The 18,953-nt window shown below is 56.1% G+C and overlaps 1 protein-coding gene across 1 annotated transcript in view; it reads right to left on the reverse strand.

The window, feature by feature from the left end:
* Window positions 1-527: 527 nt before the first annotated feature.
* Umodl1 (uromodulin like 1) overlaps window positions 528-18,953 on the reverse strand; it is a 54,219-nt gene continuing 35,793 nt past the window's right edge. The window contains exons 14-22 of the mRNA XM_071615766.1: window positions 17,997-18,210; window positions 15,745-15,882; window positions 14,466-14,785; window positions 10,305-10,450; window positions 9,593-9,829; window positions 9,220-9,379; window positions 7,526-7,610; window positions 2,710-2,910; window positions 528-1,809 (exon numbers count right to left, since the gene is read on the reverse strand). Of these exons, the coding sequence (XP_071471867.1) occupies window positions 2,729-2,910; window positions 7,526-7,610; window positions 9,220-9,379; window positions 9,593-9,829; window positions 10,305-10,450; window positions 14,466-14,785; window positions 15,745-15,882; window positions 17,997-18,210 (1,482 nt within the window). The 3' untranslated portion in view covers window positions 528-1,809; window positions 2,710-2,728. The remainder of the gene's footprint in view (window positions 1,810-2,709; window positions 2,911-7,525; window positions 7,611-9,219; window positions 9,380-9,592; window positions 9,830-10,304; window positions 10,451-14,465; window positions 14,786-15,744; window positions 15,883-17,996; window positions 18,211-18,953) is intronic.

Below are 18,953 nucleotides of genomic sequence, written 5' to 3' on the forward strand. Positions count from 1 at the left end.
TGGACACCCCTTACTAGCTTTTCACAAACGTATCCAGTATAGTAGTTTGTAGAACTGTGCAAACAAGGCCTTTGGCCTTGAGCTGGGCTTCACAGAGATGTCGACATTTCTAAGATAAGTTACAACTGGGCTCATGGTAACAGCTGGCAGGGGAGGAAAGAGAGGGGAGAAGAAGCTCCCCCCTTCTCAGATGTTGTCCTTGAAGGGTTAACGTGCCCAGAACAGTGAGAGAAAAAGCTGCTTTTATGTGAACTTCTGCAGACTGTGAACTTCTGAGCCCCTCCCCTTACACGCTGGGCATAAAACTCTGAAACTCCCTGAACTCGGGGTTCAGGGGGTTAATTGATTACAGCAAAAGCTGTGCCCTCTGGACCTGGCTGCAGCCAAATAAAACTGTCTCCTGCTGTCTTGGGTGCCCTGCCTGTCTGTCCCTGCAACATGACTGCTCAGGAAGAACTTGTCAGAGACTTGGGTGTGGGAAGTAAGAAGAGGGGAGATGGAGTTTTCACTATTACAGAAAACACAAACAAAAGGAAGTAGCCTGTTTATTGAAATTGAGTAAAAACTGAAGATGAAGGATGGGGTTTTAAAATAATATGCCAACTACTTTATCTGAAATCCACCCAGTCACAGAGCTCAAGACCTGGGCTTCCTCGCTCTTTCCCAAGAAGGCAAATGGCAAGGTCTGTGGTCATGCCAGAACCTGCCAGAGCCAGAGATGTGCGCCTGGTCTGCCCAGGAGCCGGCGTCAGAGCACACTCGGCAAGCTGAGATGGAGAGGCCAGCACACCTGTCACTCAGGTCTCAGCGTCGAGGCAATGTATCCTGCTTGCTCAAACGGTCATCCACACACGTTAGTTACTAACTGTTCCTCCTATTCTGAGAATACCCAATAAATCCAAAGGCTCCTTTCCCAAATATTGTGTAGGAGTGAAAGTTGATTATATTCGGCAAAATTACTGTCAAGAATTGAAATCAAAGACCCTGTTATCATTCTAAGTTCATGGAAGGAAAACACCAAACTTCTAGATGTTAGCCTTCCAGCCAATTCTACTTTGTTTCAAATAAGGGGGAAAGCAGTGTCTCTTAGCAGAGGGTAAAGGGGAAACCCAAGACTAATATACTTACATTCTAGACCCATTTCCTTCTTTATGCATCTTATGACCCTAAGTGCACACCTATCTACCCCTTCTCTGCCTCCTCCTAGAGTAACAGGCACACCTCCCCCTCCCCCAGGGTGGATTACATGAGAACATGGCTAGGAGCACGTTGCAAACATAAAAGAGTGGTGTTGTATGTGTGTGTATGTAACATCGTTTTTACTCACTAGGACAATTTTCACATTAATAGAGTACCTTCTGTGTTACTGTTTTGTAAATAAAAATGACCTGCTAGGAAGGCAGAAGAAATGTTAGAGTGTGTATACAGCTACTAAAAATAGCATGAGCAATGCATTTAAAAGATGGAGCTATTTGTAAAAGAGCTTCGCAAGGACTGTCAAGTGTCTCTGAAATGTGAAGAGCCGTGTGATTGACGGCATGCTGGCCACTGGCTTCAGTGAGCCAGGGTCACTTGGAGAAGCTTGAGGGCCCGGGAGGGCTAGGGATGTGCAGGTGGCTTAGGCGATGGAGGGGTGGTGTCTGGGCTGGGCTTGAGGGCCCAGGGCTGTCCCAGCGCTCTGCCCACATCTCCAGCAGGACAGCCTCCTGAGGGCGGAAGGGCCGGCCGTCATCATGTCGGGGCTTGTCCTAACGCTGGCACAGAGCACCCCACGGAGTACACGCCTGCTAATGCTTGACTCACGGTGACCTGCGTGGGGAAGGAGGACACTGGTCAGCTTGCATGCAGGGAAGGAGTTCACAGAGTGGCCCCGGAGTCGGCAGGCTCCACACCACCGCAGGTGGAAATATTCTTTTGAAAATGTCCAAGCTGTTGGGATCATTATTCCCTAAAGAACTCAGTGAACACCCTCTGCCCGGCTTGCTGCTGCATTCGGCATTGCAGGTGCCTTCTGGCGGCCCCAGCACGTGGCAGGGGTGCGCAGGCTGCCTGCCGATGCTGTGCTCTGTAGAGCTGTGTCCAGATCTTGCCCAGGAGGTCCATGTGACAGACCAGAAAGGCATCCTCTCCTCAAAGCCCTGAATGTTTAAGTCACCAGTGTTCTACAGTAGGGGTCACACAGGGACCCATCCCTGCACAAAGCCTGGTCCCTGTGAGAACAAGTTTTCAGGGACATCACTGAGAACAGTTCCTGGTGGGCCTGGGGTGCGCCCGACCCACCCTGGGGAAGGCCCTTGGCTGTTTCCCTTTCAATTCTCAAGCTCCTGGTGTGACTGGACTCACCCCACTCCTTTACAGAGGAGGAAAATGAGGCACAGAGAGGCTTGGGAGCTTGCCCCAGGCGGCCCAGCAGGGGAGTGGCAGCACTGGGATTTGAGGCTGGCGCCTGGGGCTGCTCTCACCACCCAGCATCGTGCTGCCTCTGGACTCTTGGGGGCAGTGATGCGCCATCAGTCCAGCCCATCATTGATGTCATAGTCCATGTCCTCTCCCTGGCCACTGAAGGTTGCTTTTCCAGGAGGAGAGGGTGTGTCTCCTTAGGGAACCCAAAACGGGACCTGCACAGACCTGCCTACTGCCAGGCCTGCGAGGTCGTCACCAGGGTGATGGGGGCAGGACACGGCCGTCAGTGCCTTACTCCACACCCACCTCCAGGTCGGCGGGCCTCCTAGTCAGAGAACACCTGGTAGCTGAAGTTGTCCGCCTGGGTGCTGAAGCTGTATTTTCCAGTCAATTTCTGGTACCGCAAGATCAGAAAGGCTGCGGCCCCCGCCACCACGGCAAAGCCGGCCACCACGATGAGAACGACATGGCCGGTCCCCAGGCCTGGCTTTGCACCCGGAGAGGCACCTGTGGGGCGAGACAGGCACGAGTGAGAGACCGCCAGGCCCTGAGGAGGCTCCTGTGGCCCAGCACTGAGCACTGCTGGGAGGTGAAGGTGTGTCCAGCGCGGCCCGAACGGCAAGTGCTGCCCGTGTCCGCCACTTCTCAAAGCATGACCTGGGTTTGATGGAGCCGAAGCTGGCAGAGGTGAGGCCTGTGGGTGCCCATGAGCTGCCCAACAAGACCAGGCGGGTGCAAAGCCTGTGAGTGCAGTGAGCACAGCTCAGCCAGCCCAGCCTCCTGGACATGCCCTGGCTGAGAGGGCAGAGCTGGCCGGCCTGCGCTGGGCCTGCCTGGATCCACCAGGCCAGAGGAGAGGTACAGCCTGCTCCTATCTGGTGGCCGCCCACACACACCTGCCTCCTCCAGGAGGGGAGAACACACACTCAGGGTGCTCAGACGCCCAAGTTTTCAGTGGCACTAGTCACAGTAGCCACAAAGCAGAAAGAGCCCTTGTGTCTCTCAACACATGAATGGGTGGGCCAGGGTGGTCCAGCCCCACAAGGGAACACAGCATGGAGAGGGGAAGCTGACTCGCTGCAGCAGAGATGAAGTGGAACACGTCACACGAGTGACAGGCCAGGGCCACACGTCACAGCGCCCGTCCACAGGAACTCTCTGGAACAGGCCAGACCACAGGCAGAAAGCCAGGGCCCTGAGCAAGAGAATGGAGAGACAGCTGGTGGGCAAAGAGTTGGCTTCAGGGTGGAGCTGGGTTGAAACCCGAGAGGAGGTGGCTGTACTGCGTGGTAGAGGCACCACATACCACTGCACTGTGACGTCAGTACCACTGATCGGTGCTCTGTGGACTTAGCCACGCTGCCTGAGAAAGATGCCAGCTTCTGCCAGCCCTCAGCCACTCCAGCACCCCAAGGACAGACCTGACCACCCACCACGAGGTGGCCCAACCCATGGGCACGCCATGAGTCAGAGGTGCCCAGAGCAGGGTCACAGCCATGGCCACATTCCCCCAACCCTGCCGGGGTGCCCCCGCAGCACAGCTGGATGGCGTGGCTGGGGATGAGCCCTCCTGGGAGACCAGGGGTGCTCACCATCCCATCTCCCACCAGTGGTGATCTCGGGGCAGTTGCCCAAAGTGGTTGCTGCTCTGGGGCTCCCACTGCACAGTGGGGTGTGTTGCTGTCGGCAGAGTTGTCCCACTGAGCTGCTAGGGATCCCTCTGGGGTCCCCGGACAGCGAGCCAGCTGCAAATGACAGCCATACCCCCCAGGAACAGGAACACTCTGGGACCTCCTGCCCCCTGCCTCGGCCCTGAGCTCCCAAGGAACCCAAGGCTCCCAGGCCCTGGCCAGCCGTTTCCCTGGACAACTGCAGAGCTGGCCCTACATTCAGACGCCAGGGGCACTAGAGTGGGCGCCTCCTTCCTCTTGGGCCAGGAGTGAGGGCTCCTCTTGCTGGTACAAGGGGGCCACATGCACCAAGGATGCTGGAGACCAGGACAGAAGGAGACGGGCTCCTGCGATGCTGTGGAGCCAGAGCCAGCCTAGAGTGTCCGCCCAACAGTAGCCCCTGTTCCACTCCACTCCCCAGCTGGGTTTCTGTTGCCTGCACCCAAATATTCCTGACTGACCCACTAAGTCAGGCTGCTCAGAGTGGGGTCCTCAGGCCAGACTGCCCCTGGTTACACAGCCCAGGAAGAAGGGCTCTGGGTCCATGCAGGGTACGTTAGAAGGGGAGAGCAAGCCCTTAGGAATGTCTATCCCAATCTGGCACATGCTTTGGCAGTGTGCCCTGTCCTCACCTCTTCAGGGGCACGTGGGTCATGCAGGCAGAGCGTGTGTCAGTGCAGGGTGCATGAGGAACTCAAGTAACTGCAAAGACACTGAACTACTAGGGCTTTTGTAAAGGGGACAGAGAGGGAAAGTGTCCAAGCCCCTCCTATCACCTTCCCGAGCAGGCCCAGGAGGGACAGGCCTCTCCCAGAGCGCAGAGTCCTCCTCAGTCTGGGGAGGCCCAGCCTCCTCACTTCTGAGCAGCCTCAGTAATTGTTCCAGACCCTCCCACTGGGCTGTGTGTGCATGCTGTGACCATCAGCCTCCTACTCTGTCCACCACCTCTAGCGAGTGTGAAACAGGTCGGCCATCTACTAAAGCAATGGCCATCAAGATTTCCAAAAATTCTGATGGTGAGGGATTATCTGTGGGTAGCACACACCTCGGGAAGGACAGAATGGATTCTTCCTTACACGGTCACTACCCTGTGCCATGTGCTGAATTGTGCCACCACAAGACACCGCCAAGTCCCAGTGCCGCAGGGTGAGCTGGTCTGCAGGTAAGATGTGACTAGGGAAGGCGAGGACACTGGGATTGGTGGCCCAGCCCAATCCTGGGAGCGTTCTGCTGAGAGGATGGCCACGTGGAGACAGAGACACAGGGAGAAGGACACGTGAAGACGAAGGCCAGCCAAGGAACGGGCTGCGCCTCTGCCGGTCTCGGGGCAGCCCTGCTGGCGCTGTGGCTCCAGACCTCTGGCCCGGCACTGAGAGAGGATTTCTGTTGTTTTAAGGCCCCCATACCCGGGAGTGGAGATTGTTCCAGCAGCGCAGGACACAAGAAGATCCACGGTGGAGCGGACCTGCTAAGGAGCCAGCCCAGCTCCTTGGGAGCAGACAGCGGTGGCCCAAGAGGTGGAGCAGAGGGCAGCCCATCCAGGCGGCAGTGGTGGAAGCTCACACAGCCCCCATCAGGAGGCCGGTCCCGCCTCTTCCCAACAGTGGAGGTGATGGTGAAGGCAGAGACGGAGGAAGGTTCCGGAAGCCGTCTGGCCTCTGGGCTCTCTTCACCCCCGCAGGCCCCCATGGTGCTGCCGCTACATGCACTGTTACTGGGTGGCAAAGTCCCCACTGCTGCAGGATTCTGCTTAAATTATCTTCTGTATGTCCTGTGACAGTTATTAACCAAAGGGAAGCTAAGACTGCAAAGAGCAAGAACGATGAGCAAAATGGACCGTCCGAGACCTCGTTTTTGAGCTGACCAGTTACACTCTCTCTCTCGGTGCTGGATGTGCCAGTGCCCTGCTTCCCAGTTATGAATGGCAACAGCTACCGCTGTCCAGCAACTTAGACGGCCAGTCTCGGTGTGAAGTGGGAGTTGTTATTATTCCCAGTGCACAGGTGAGGAAAATGGGGCTCAAGGGAATACCCAGCATCCCCATCACCAAGGGCCAAAGTCAGGAAGTCCACAAATCAGCCTCACACAAAGGTTTTGCTTCTCCTACAGCCCCATGGGACACCCACAACGTCCTGATGAAGCAGGACAGTTCACTACAACATCCATCTTACAAAGGAAAAGCAGAGGGCCTGCACATAGTAGATGGATGAAATAGTAAATGTGTGGATGGATGGATGAATGGATGGATGAACAGATGAGTGGATGGATGGACGGATGAGTGGACGGATGAGTGGATGGATGAGTGGATGGATGGATAGATGGATGAAAGAGTGGATGGATGAATAGATGGATGGATGGATGGGTAGATAGATGATAGGTGGATGGACAGATGGGATTCAGGAGATTTAGTAATTTCCATAAGACTTCCCAACTCATGCATCATAGCCTAACAATCATACTCAGTTCTACTAACTCCAAGTCCAAAATTTTTTATACTAGTTACTAGTTTCATACTAGTTTTTAAGGAGGGTGTCCCTGAAGTTGCCACCACTGTCCCTGGGCCTGTCACTGGCCAGAACTCACTCCTATGGACACACCTAGATGCCAGGGAGGCTGGGAACCAGATTCCCTCCCGGGAGCTGTGAGTCAGCTACACCTGAACTCTCTCACTATGGAAGGGAAGAGAAGAAAGTTGGGGACATCTGACAGTTTCTGTCAAATGTCCTCAAACCACAAAACCATTACTTTTTCAAAACAATCTGATCAAGCTGGTGCAGTAGCGCACGCCTGTAATCCCAGCGGCTGAGGCAGGAGGTTTTCGAGTTCAAAGCCATCCTCAGCAAAAGCAAGGCGCTAAGCAACTCAGTGAGACCCTGTCTCTAAATACAAAATTGGGCTGGAATGTGGCTCAGAGGTCAGATGCCCCTGAGTTCAAACCCCAGTAAACAAACAAACAAAAAAAAAATCTGATAGATCACATTAAAAAAGAACTCATTTTCCTGAAAACCAGATTCTGAGACTACGTGAGATGTAATTGGCTGAGGAAGGTTTATACTGAGGGAGAACGGAAACACTGGGCTTCTTTTTTTGCATCTTCTGAATAAAACAGCTTTTTCACACACACAAAGAATTGGACACCACCTGTTTACAGCCTCCCCCTTGAGCCCCCTCCCCTTCACCCACCGTATCTATCCAGGCCAGAAAACCTCCCCGGCTCCCCAGGGCCAGCTGAAAACAGCCCTGTTCAGCGGTGTCTGACTCCAAGCTCCGTCTCCCCAGAGGCTCGTGACACGTAGAGAGCCATCCTGCTGGCTCACAGGGACCCAAGGACGAGCTCAGCCACCGCTGTTTCTGTGACCACGGGTCTGTTAGGAGACTCAAAGCTCCGCGTTTGGAAGCAGTTGCTCCCTGAGCTCCCTGCTGGTTAATGGGGTCTTTTCCTGTGGACTCACCTTGTGCCCGCACGAGGGGCCCCCAGGACATCTGCTGCACTTCAGAACCTCTGCTGCTTCTCGGTGACCGGAAGTCATTGCAGCTCTGTTGTTTGTTTAAAGGAGAAAAGGTCAAAATTAGTGGCGCAACACCATGGGGAATTAACTCCCTCTCAGGGAGGCCGGTCACCTGGGAGAGTTCTGTCCTCTGGTCATCAGGTCACTGGTGGGTAAGTCTAGACGGGGCATGGGAGCAGCGGGAGACCAGATAGTGGCTCTTCCCAGGTGGGACGTGCCTGGGACAGGAGGAGCAGAGCACACCAACCAGAGAGGTGGAGGACCCTGGCCACCAAAGTGACCACGCCTCAGGGGAGGCTGAGTCCCCCATGCCTCCTCCAAAGGCTGCTGCCGCCACCGCTCCTCTTAGTGCCTTTGCCTTACAAACAGGTGCCTGCGCTGGGGCCTTGGGCAGTCAGCTCACTCTGCCTGCCATGGTGGCTCTGTGTCCTCCAAAAACGCGGACTCCTAAGCCCAGCGCATGTCACTGAGACCTTCTCAGGTTCAAGTGGCTCATAGGGCTCTAATCCTGTATGGCTGGTGTCCTTATAAAAAGGGGACACCTGGACACAGAGACAGATACGCACAGAGGTAGAACCGTGTCTCAGGCCAAGGAAAGGCTGAGGCTGGGAGGGCCTGGGCAGAGCTCCCCCTTGGCCCCAGGAGGGAGCAGGCCTTCCGACACCTTGCAGTTGGAATTCTGACCTCAGCTGAGACCGGGGGCTTCTGATTCGTCCTCTGTCCTGTTTGTGTACCTTGTTACAGCACCCCTGGAAATGAATGGATGCCCTTCTGAGGAGCTAGGGGAGACCTATGTCAAGGTCAGACCACACAGAGCACAGGACTGGCATTTCCTGCCGAGGGAAACTTGTGGCTGTGACCTTCTCATGATTTTTGAGGACTGAATGGTCCAGGTGGGCACATGAGTGTACCCCCAGCACCTGTCACAGGGAATCATCTGTTCCCCGTAGGACAGTCTACTATTTGAGAAAAGGTGACATTAACTCAGTTGGCCACATGGTGCTTCTTCTCTTATCCACGACCTGCCAACAGGCATGGGTGGAGCCCAGGAGCAAGCACATCCTCCAGAGGAGAGACACCCCCGCACGTCGTCTGAACAAAAGGCCCGCAGAGCCAGCTCCTCCTCGGACATCGAGTGACCACACGTGGGTCACTTTGCCTATGACCGGGCTAGAGAACAGCTCTGAAACTCAGGATTGCAGAGCACCTTGCAAATTCAATGGTGTGAGGAAGGGAGACGTAAAGCTATTCACACTCCCTGCGAGAATGTTGGGCACAGGAAAGGAAAAATCTACCACCGCGTCTGATATTTGGTAATGTTCGTCAATGTTGAGAGTCCACACCAGGCTAAGTAGCACTTCTGCGCCTAAGTGTTCACCTGGCCACCTGGGGGAGGGGCTTGGGCTGCTGGGACAGCTAGGTGAACAGCACAGCCTCAAGGTTGTCCAGCCAGCCACATACCCGAGGTGCCCCAGCTCTCCCTGGGCCTCTGCTGCACTGCCTCCTTCCAATACCAACCTGCAGAGCCCAGTGTCCCCAGTCAGATGCCCCTGAGTCCCAGCTCTTATTAACAGAGCTGCTTCCTCATAACAATTCGAACTTGTGCCAACCGTAAGTCAAGGAGCACAGACACTTACTATCTTGCACGTGGCTCTGGGGGACTCCACACAGACACGCAGCCTGCAGTGCAGGTAGACCACGGAGTTATTGATGAAGGAGAAGATTCTCAGCTTAAACTGGGCCTTGCTGGAGTTGCCGTTCTCGATCACACTGGTGTAGGTGTTGGGGACGGGGCAGCTGAGGGGGAAACAGGGCGTCTCAGCACACGCAGGCCCTGCTGGCCTCTCAGGTGGCTCCCTCGTGACTGTGTCTGTCTGCGTCCCCCAGGCCCCGTGGGAGTCACCAGGTCCTCTGAACCAGGTCGACATCAGTGTTGGCCTGGGAATTCCAGGAGTCCCCAGCAGGCGACAGGCCAGGCGGGCAGCGGGTGCAGCACCCCCTGAGCCCTACCTGTTGTTGATGAAGCTGAAAGTGACGGGGTCCCGGGCGTTGCTGGAGGGGGTGGCCCAGCACTCCGTGAGGACCACCTTGAGCTTGCTGTTCTGTCTGCAGAGCCCCACCTCGATGGTGATGTCTTCGCTGGCGGGCACACTGTGGTTTGGAGGGATGGGAGAATCTCCGATGAACAGCTGCATTTCGGTGACAAAATTCCCAGCGCCTTGGAGGTCCTCGAGGATGGTGTGAACGCTGCAGGAGGGAGCGGCACTCAGGAGGGTCCTTCTGCCACACCCTGACCCATGCCGCCTCCAAAAGCAACTCCAAAGAAGTGTGGAAATCGATGAGAACCCCTCAGTAGAGCAGATGGGGGCTGTGGGCACAGATTGGCCACCTGGGTCAGCCCCCACCTGTGTTGGCAGAGACTCCTGGGCAGGTGCAGCGGGCAGAGAGCCTCACAGGAATGGAGCCCCAGGGGTGCCTCGGGGAGGCTGGGCCTCCTTGCTGCTTGACGAGGGGTGCATACTTAGCTCCTCTGGTCAATCCTAAATTGGACTGAGACAGGATTGGGGAAGCTGACAGTATGAATCAGGCCCCAGCCACTGTTTATTTATATAGTCAACCTCAAAGAAAGGGTCTCAAATGGTGGAAACCATAAAGACCCCTAAGATCAAGGTGCTAGGGAGGAACTGGCGCCGTGGAGTGGCCAGAGCGGCCTGACACTCACCCCCACTCTGGGGCGTAGCCCAAGGAAGTCAGGAGGTCATTCTGGAAGGCACAGTGGATGGGGCTGAGGATCTTCAGGTGGTGGATGATTCCCTCTGGGGACAGGTCATTCCTCAGCATGGTCCTCACTACAGTGTTTGTCACATTCTGGGTACAAACAGGGACGTAAGTGAGCTCCCAGGGTCCAGAAGGCTCCTGACTGAGCTGTAGGCCTCGGCTCTGGGTGCTGGGGGTTCTTTTTAAAGCTTACCCCCCAAAGGGTAAAACCCCTGATGACCGTTTCCCGATGTAGATTGCCAAAGAGAGCAGGAAGCCTTGGCTTCTGCCCCCAGCCGCGTCCCCCCAGAAGGAGGCACGACCCGCCAACGGCACACAGTCCTTTGCATTGGTGCAGAGAAGTCCCCAGGGAAACCTTGGCTCCTGAAAACCCTCAAAACCTCTTGAGAGGTCCTGAGCTTGGAGCACGCAGGGCTGATGGATTTCCCCTCCTCAGCGGGCCCTGAACCTGCTGAATGCAGCTGTCACACCAGGTGCTCAGCCGACTGAGAACTCAGGCCTCCATCTCCAGGCCCCTCCTCTGTCCCTGTAGGAGACACTGACTTGGGGGACACCAGCTGGCATATAAAGCACACCCACGCACCTTGGTGGACGCAGACCTCTGCTGGCGGCACCTTAATGCCTGCTCTGTGGCCAGTGCTAGCTTGGGCCTGAGAACCCGGCCGCCATCTGCCAGGGCCCCCCGCTCACAGGACGCAGAGTCCTGGCTCAGGACGGGGCTGCCGAGAGCTGCCGGGCTCCCCTCAGCGGCCCACTCCCCACAGCAGCCCTGAGGCTGAGGCTGCTGCTCGCCTCCCTCTGAGACCCCCCAGCATCTGGAGGAAAATGAACAAAGCCCAGATGAGTCTTCTTGAGTGTGTGAGTTGAGGGCTGGAGGGGGCGTGGGGGGTGGTCTCTGCAGCCACTGGGATCCTGCAGGTGGCTCCTTACTGGGGGCTTTGAGAAAACAGTCGTGCTGGACAGACACCGAGCCTGCATACATGCACACTCCGCAATGGCCTCCACTCTCTCAGCTGACCGCGCCTTCCTGCCCCTCCAGCCCACTCCACACCCACCACCATGTTGTCCCTTGAGTCTACCTCTCCTGTCTTTGTCCCCGCCCGGCCTCCAGGGTCTCCCTGCTTCCCCTCCCCAGGGTTGGGCTCCTTGCTCAGCCCCAAGGCCAGAGTCTGAGGCTCTCCTCAGGAGTCACCCTGTCAACCTCCACCAGTCACCCCCGTGCCTGTGGCTCTTGGTTTCACCAGCAGCCCACCTATCCCTCTGAGCAAGCTTGCCCAGCTCCAACCGGCAGTGCCTGAGGGTGAGGGTCCCACCAACCTCATGGCCCTCCAGGGCCTGAGGCTGAGCACAGGGCACCGCACCTCACTGGACCCACAGACCTGCTGAGCCACCAGCCTCAGCCCTAAACTGGCTAACACTCCTGGGCCCAGAGTCAGGGGACTAAGTGTCATTTGCACCTGCGACACCCAGTCTGCTCAGGTGTTGGGAGGATCAGGGCATGTGGCCCTCCCCACCCTTTCTTCTAGAAAACAAGACCTTGCATTGCTTTCCAGGCCTCCAAGGACAAAGCCCAGGCCCCTGGGTTCCTGCCCTGATGTCAGGAACTGCCATCTCTCGTCTGGCTTCCCTGGCAAGGACGTCCTTACAGCCCTCAGCTCCTCCATCAGCTGCCGCACCCCTGCCAACCGTCCCTTCCGTCCCATCCCTCACACAGCCGTCCCAGGCCTGCGGGGCCGTCCACCCTGCCAGGCATGCTGCCACCAGGCCCAGCAGCCGCTGGTCTGAACCACAGCTGAACTCCCCTGAGAGTTTTCTGTCTCCTTAATGCCACCGCGGCCACCTCCCCTCACCCCATGGGACTACCTGGGCCTTCCCTTTCTAAGAGGAGACCCTTCCCAAAGGGCTCCCCTTGTCCAGTGCCCTCCCTGCCAGAGGCCCCTTTCCCACCCAAAGCCAACACAGGCTCCCAGTGAAGACGGTGGCCCTCCCCAGGGCTTAGGCATGACCCTGTACCCCAGCCCCCCCGAGAGCGTCCCTGCACCACTGCATCTTCTCTCAGTGGCCAAGATCCTGCCACAGATGGCACATTCCTCCAGGGGGACAACCCCGCGCCTGGGGCTTGGCCCTCGGTTGGACTCAGGAGGACCCAGCCCTTCCCCAAAACAGGGATTCAAACGGAGAGAGGAGGGAGAAAGTGGGGCCCACGTGAACATGGAGACCGCCTTCCAGGAAGCAGGACCTGGGCCCAGAGGTGCCCACGTGGACCCCAGGACCTCCTGGCCCAGAGTCACCCAAGGGGCAATGTGCACAGGGATGCGAAGGTCTGCAGCCCAGGAGGACACTTTCCCAGGCCACGTCCCAGTCCAGAGCCTTGAGGTCCCCGGAAGACCTGGAGCCATGTTCCTCTGACAGAGTCACTCTGACAAATGCCACCACATCCCCACCCACGCAGTGGCCATGCACACTCACCCATATACTCACACACTCACTGACAAGCTCAGCTTGCTTGCCCACGCTCACACTCATACATGTGTACAGATACATCCACACACAAACCACACACACACTCACATGTTAGCAACACACTCTGACATGTTCAACTCACACACACATAATTGTACGTGGGCCCACCTACACCTATCTTCCCATTCATGCTCAGATTCATGAACACATTTACACACACCCTTGACACATACAGCCATGCACTACAGACATGCACACTTGTGATGTTTACATGCATGTACATGTAAAACATCACACACAAAACACACTCCTACATTCACACACATGCCCATTTGCACACACACATACACAGCTATGCAAATTTACATACATGCACACAGATACATGCTCACATATGGATGTGTTCAGACACACACACACACACTCAGCCACTCACACACAGGCACAACTGTGCACACCCACAGATGTATCAAACACATCTACACACGTGCACACACTCTCACACACACAGTCAGTGCCTGCACACATTGCTACATTTTGGATTGGAACGTCCATGTGTTGAAGGCCTGGTGCCAGCCCACGGTGCCACCTGAAGGGGTGGGACCTTGAGGAGGTGGGCCCCCAGGCAGGACTTGGGGCGTGCCCTCCAAGGAGGTGTTAGCACCCAGCCCCTTCCTCTCTCTTCCTTTGCTTCCCAGCTGCCACGAGGCAGCTTTGCCCCACCATGCGCCCCCGCCATAGTGTTCTGCCTCGCCACACGCCCAAGAACAACGGCCAACAAACTGAAACCTCCAAAACCGTGAGCCAAAGTAATCCTTTCCTCTTTTAAGTTGATTTATCTCGTGTATTTTGTCACAGTGAAGGAAATCTGACTAATACACATACACTCATTCATACATGTCCATAGGCTCATTCATATGCACATGTACACTCGTGAATGTTCCCACTACACACAGGCTCATCCACACACGTGCACACACCTGCACACAGGGATGTTCATTCATATGTGTAGGCATATTCACATGTATGCACACATGTGTGCACTCATGTACACAAACACACATGCACAGGCATATTCTTACACGTGCACATGCTTGGCACATTCATGCATAGGTGTGTTCACTGTATGTGCACTCGCATGTGCTTGTATGCTCACACATATACACAGGCATATTTGCACACATGCACATGCATGCACACGTGTATCTGTGCATGTGTATAGGCACATTCACTGTGTGCATATGTACACTCTTGTATGCTCACATATATACATAGGTGTATTCAGACCCACGGGCACTTGTCCACACTCACATTCCCACAAGACACCTGGATGTCCTGCCTCTTCTACTCCTGCCTCTCCCTTCTGCCTTCAGTGGGACAACTCTCTGAACCCTGACTCAGATGGACCCTAGGCCCTTTGCACCAGAACCCTGCAGGATGGAGCTCACATCTCCTTCCTATTTCTTTGGTGCAGGCTGGGCTGATCCTGACCTCCATTGCTGGGTTCCCTTGCTTAGAGTCAGACAGCTCAGCAGCCAGGGTCTTGCCTGGCCCCCCAGACCAGACGCCAACCCTCCCCATATTGAGGACCCGCTGACTCACAGACCCTGCACCCAAGTGTGCATTCCATGTCCGAACTTACACTTTGCACAAGGGTCCCGCACTCTCCCCAGCCGGCCACCAGGAGCACGTGGGTGCTGTTGCTGCTGCTCACGTTGCAGGAGGGCTGTCCCAGGTACAGGGAGGACTCGGGGATGGCCTCCTGCTGTAGGAAGCGTCTCTGGATGGCGATGGCCACCTTCTCAATCTCACAGAGCACCCTGACTGCACCGGTCAGGTTCAGCCGCGGGCGCAGGTCCTGGGGGGTGGGCCTGTCACCTGGCCTGAGCGCAGCCCTGGTCCCTACTGGTGTGGGGAGCTGCTCTGGGCTGGGGGCCTGGGTCAAGTTGCCAGGAGAGCTTCCTGCAGACACAAGGAGACCAAGGGAAGGGGTGGGCTTCTGTGGGGCTGACCTGGGTGGGCACATAGCTGGGGAGTCACTACACCCTGCAGCAGCCACACAGGGAACAGCCGGCTGAGCCACAGTGGCACACGGCATGCTGTGCCAGCCAGCTTTGCACTTTGCACAAGGGGCACCTGTGGCTGGGGACCTCAGGGGATAATGCAGGGATGTGCCAAGCTGTGGGCAGGGTAAATCACCTGTCCCCGGAGGCTGGAGGCTGGCCACTCATGGGCCATGAAGCCTCCCTTCAGGACCCCATGCCCCCACCCCTGCCTGGATTCCCTCTTGCCCCAAACACTCCACTGGAACACCCACGAGAACCAGGAATCACGTCAGGCCTCCAGGGCGTGCCTCCGTTCTCAGGTGCCCTGTGCTCACGTGGACCCCAGGCCCCGGGCTCCGGTCAGTGGGCCTCACATCCTCCTTCCCGGCCCTTCTGGCCCCTGCTGGCCTGGGGGCGACCTTCCTTCACCTCGGTGGGGCTCACCTGGTGCTCTGCAGCTTCTCCCCCGGGATGTGGAGAAACTGCTGCGGTTTCTCCAGCAGCCCCACACACACCCCAGCACCTCATCCTGCAGCCACCCGACTATGTGCTTGGACCTTGACCACCTTCAACAGCCTCTCTTGCTCAGTGACCCCCCAACACACCCTGCCACGCTGCCCTCCTTGTCATGTGCCTCCTTAGCTGCTCCTTAAGACCAGCCCCAAGACTCTCTTCCGCAAGCCCTCCCTGAACAGGCTCTGGTCAGAGACAACTCGGTCTCTGTGCCTCCTGCTTCTACCCTAAGCAGAGCATGTTGCACACACGCCCCAAGTGCACACAGGAAACTTGCCCCAGGACAACAAGCCCACTCATGAGAGTCCTTGAAAGAACAGATTGTGGGACGGTGTTCTGGAACGGGGATCATGACACTGTCACCTTTGCAGGGTCTTCCAGAATATTCCACATGGAAGTCCGGGGTGTCTCCCTGGCAGCTGCAGGTGAAAGACCCGAGGGTGTTCCGGCAGGATGTCCCCAGCACACAATCGTCCTCCTGCCTCTCACACTCGTCATAATCTGCCAGAGTTTAGAGAACAGAACAGGAAACATCGTGGGGCCCGCGGGTGGCAGTAGGAGAGGCATCACCAGGCTGATGGCTCACCACGGCCCCGAGGGGAGAGCAGGTCCTCGGAGGCAAAACTGAAACGACCCCAGGAGAGCACACCACCTGCATGTGGCCAGCTCTGGAGGGCACGGGCTGCTGGGATGGCGGGGAGCTGCTGTCGGGGCGTCTGCAGAGGCTGCCGTGCAAGGGCGAGGGTGCCAGCAAGGCAGGGTCGTCCCCCAACCTCTGGAGAGAGCCAGCAGCCAAGCCCCCGATCTCCCTGCGCCCCAGGCCTGTGCCTCCGGCCCTTCCTCCTCACACTTGGCCACTTAGCGACTCAGCAGCAGGCCTGCTGCAGAAGATGGGGGGAAACAGGAAAGCAGAGCACAGACCCAGCGCCCCCAATTCTGCGAGCTGGCTTATTTCCACCTGGTCTCTTAAGACAGACTCCAGGCCCCGCGCAGCCCAGTGGTAGAGCACTTGCCTGGCCTGGGAGAGGCCCTGGGTCGCAGCCTCCACCGACACCAAGCATGTTCCGCCTCTTTCCTTCCCCTGTCTTTCCAGCACCTTCCACCCCAGCAAGCCTCGTTTTCATCATGGACGGCGGCATGTGCCAGGGACATGATTTAGTACACTTCCTACCCCAGGACTGCTGCAGTTCCAGCTCTTTGGCTTTTAAAGTGACCCTGAAGATGAATGTGTTGTAAAAAAAATGAGGGCTGGGGACCTGGCCCAGTTGGTAGAGGGCTTGCCTCACATGCACCAGGCCCTGGGTTCAATCCCCAGCACCAAAAAAAACATCAAAAACATGGTCCCAACTGAGCCCTGAGAGTCCTAGAAGTGATGCTCAGACGCCAAGGTGGAGGGACCCCCGTGCAGCACTTGGTGTCTACAGCTGACTGATTTCTGAGAAGGGGGAGCAAATTCCACCCCCAGCAACCCCTCACGCCCCTGCTCATGGAGCCTTCATTGGAACTCACACATTACAACATGAAGATTCTTTACGTGTCATTGAAGGTGACCCTCTTTGTCCGTCGCTTGCATCTTCTTCTCTATTTTCTCTTTGGGTCCCTGGGGCACCTATCTACAGGGTTCTTGCTATTTATCGTCTACTTGTGTGATCTCCCTGAACTTAGGATATTATTCCTCATCAGATTACTGAACATTTTTTGCTCACTTTATAAAGGTGCCTTTATTTTGTTTGATGTAGAAGATTTGGGTCTTCAGGGCTGGGGCCTGACTGACTGATACAGCCTGGCTCAGCATGCACAAGGCCCTGGGTTCAACCCCCAGCACCTGACGGAAAAGAATTGTGTATTTATGTAGTCAAGGATTTCAGCCTCTCTTCTGGAAATCCAGTTTTCTTTGGTAAATTCTTCTCATTCCAAAAAGTCAGAAAATATTAATCCTCAATTAAGAAGTCTTCAATTTTTCATACATGTAACTCATAGCCACTTAACATTTCTTTTTTTTTTTTTTTTTTTGGTACCAGAGATTGAGCCCAGGGGAGCTTAACCACTGAGCCACATCCCCAGCCCTTTTTTTATATTTTATTTATCCAATATTTGATAAGATATTGCTAAATTGCTGAGGCTGGCTTTGAACCTCAGCCTCCAGAGCCACGGGATTATAGGCATGAACCCCCGCCACCAGCTTATCATTTCTTCTCAAGCATGATCTGAGGAAAGAACCTCTTGTCTCTTCTCTCTGCTCTTCTTGCCCTCTGCCCCCACTAGGATCTTCTGGGAGACTGCCTGGGAGGAATCTGGCTTGCTCAGGGGGACGCACCTCCCTCGGTCCACCAAAATGGGCAGCAGGGGCAGGGCAGAGCGACTTCTGAAGGTAGCACATCCCTGGGTCTCTGCAGGTTCACCTGAGGATGTTTCCAACCCTTGAGCCTTAGCAGTCATGGAGGCATTGAGAGAGATGAGGAGGGGCCCGTCTATCCCACACTCCCCGCTGGTTTGTCAGAAAGACCACAGAGGAGGCTCATGGGCACATCCCCCCAAACCAAAGGCAGCAGCTGGGCTGTTGCTGCTCCAGTTCTGAACCTGGGGGAGGTCCCCACCGCCTAGTCTTCACATACCCCATATGGAGGCACTGTCCCTGCTGGCTTCCAGCAGAGACGCGTTCTGTAGGGCACAGAGGAACGCCACAGACACCTCCCTGACATCCAGGTCCACGGTCACCAGCAAATCAAACTCCACCACGACGCTGCCGTTGGTGATGCTCGTGACGTCCACTCGGATCCCGCCGGAGTCCATGTGTTGACGCAGGGTGGTTGGCAAGCGGTCCCTCACCTTGAGATTTAAAAGCCATGTGAGAAAAGTGGCCTGCTGAGGACATGGGTCACTGGTCCTAAGGACAGCTCCTCCTGGGGTCCTGCCCGGCTGCACGGCCAGCTCTCTGCAAAACTGTCAAGGCCACAGGTTGGTTCTGCGCTCCTTTCCTGTCTGCAAGTCCCCAAGCCAGCCCCAACACCTGGGAGAGTCTGTGCTACTGAGAAGGGTCCTGCTACTCCCCCAGACCAGGCGGACAGGTCAAGCACGGAGCAGGAACACATGAGAGGACCCTGCCTGTAACATGGGGGTTAAAGGTGACACAGAAACCTACAACTCAGCTCAGAGACACAGAGAGCAGGAGCGTGAGTGAGAGGTCATAGGAGCCACCAACCACTGTCACCTGTCAGAGGCCAACTCCCCCAGAAAGCCCATCCCCACATCTGCCTGTGGTGACACGGATAGCTGCTGTCACTATCGATACGGATGTAACAGTCGGCTTCTTCCGGCCCCTGGCTTCCGTGGGGAGGTCTGCTTAGTCCTGAGTCATTGTGACCATGCCAAACGGATCTCAGGCCCTCCCAGGAGAGGATGATGAGTCGGGTGCCTCTTTAACCCATGGTCTCCATGTTCTGCATACATCTTGTCATACAATTATTTGCTATCCTAAGATTCCAGATTAAAAAAAAAAAACAATTATCCTCAAACACAGGCAAAGAAGGAAAGAGTTTAACGGGGAAAGATGAACCAAGAAACCTAGGGTG

Source organism: Marmota flaviventris, chromosome 8 (genome assembly GCF_047511675.1).
Source record: "Marmota flaviventris isolate mMarFla1 chromosome 8, mMarFla1.hap1, whole genome shotgun sequence".
Taxonomy (NCBI): Eukaryota; Metazoa; Chordata; class Mammalia; order Rodentia; family Sciuridae; genus Marmota; species Marmota flaviventris.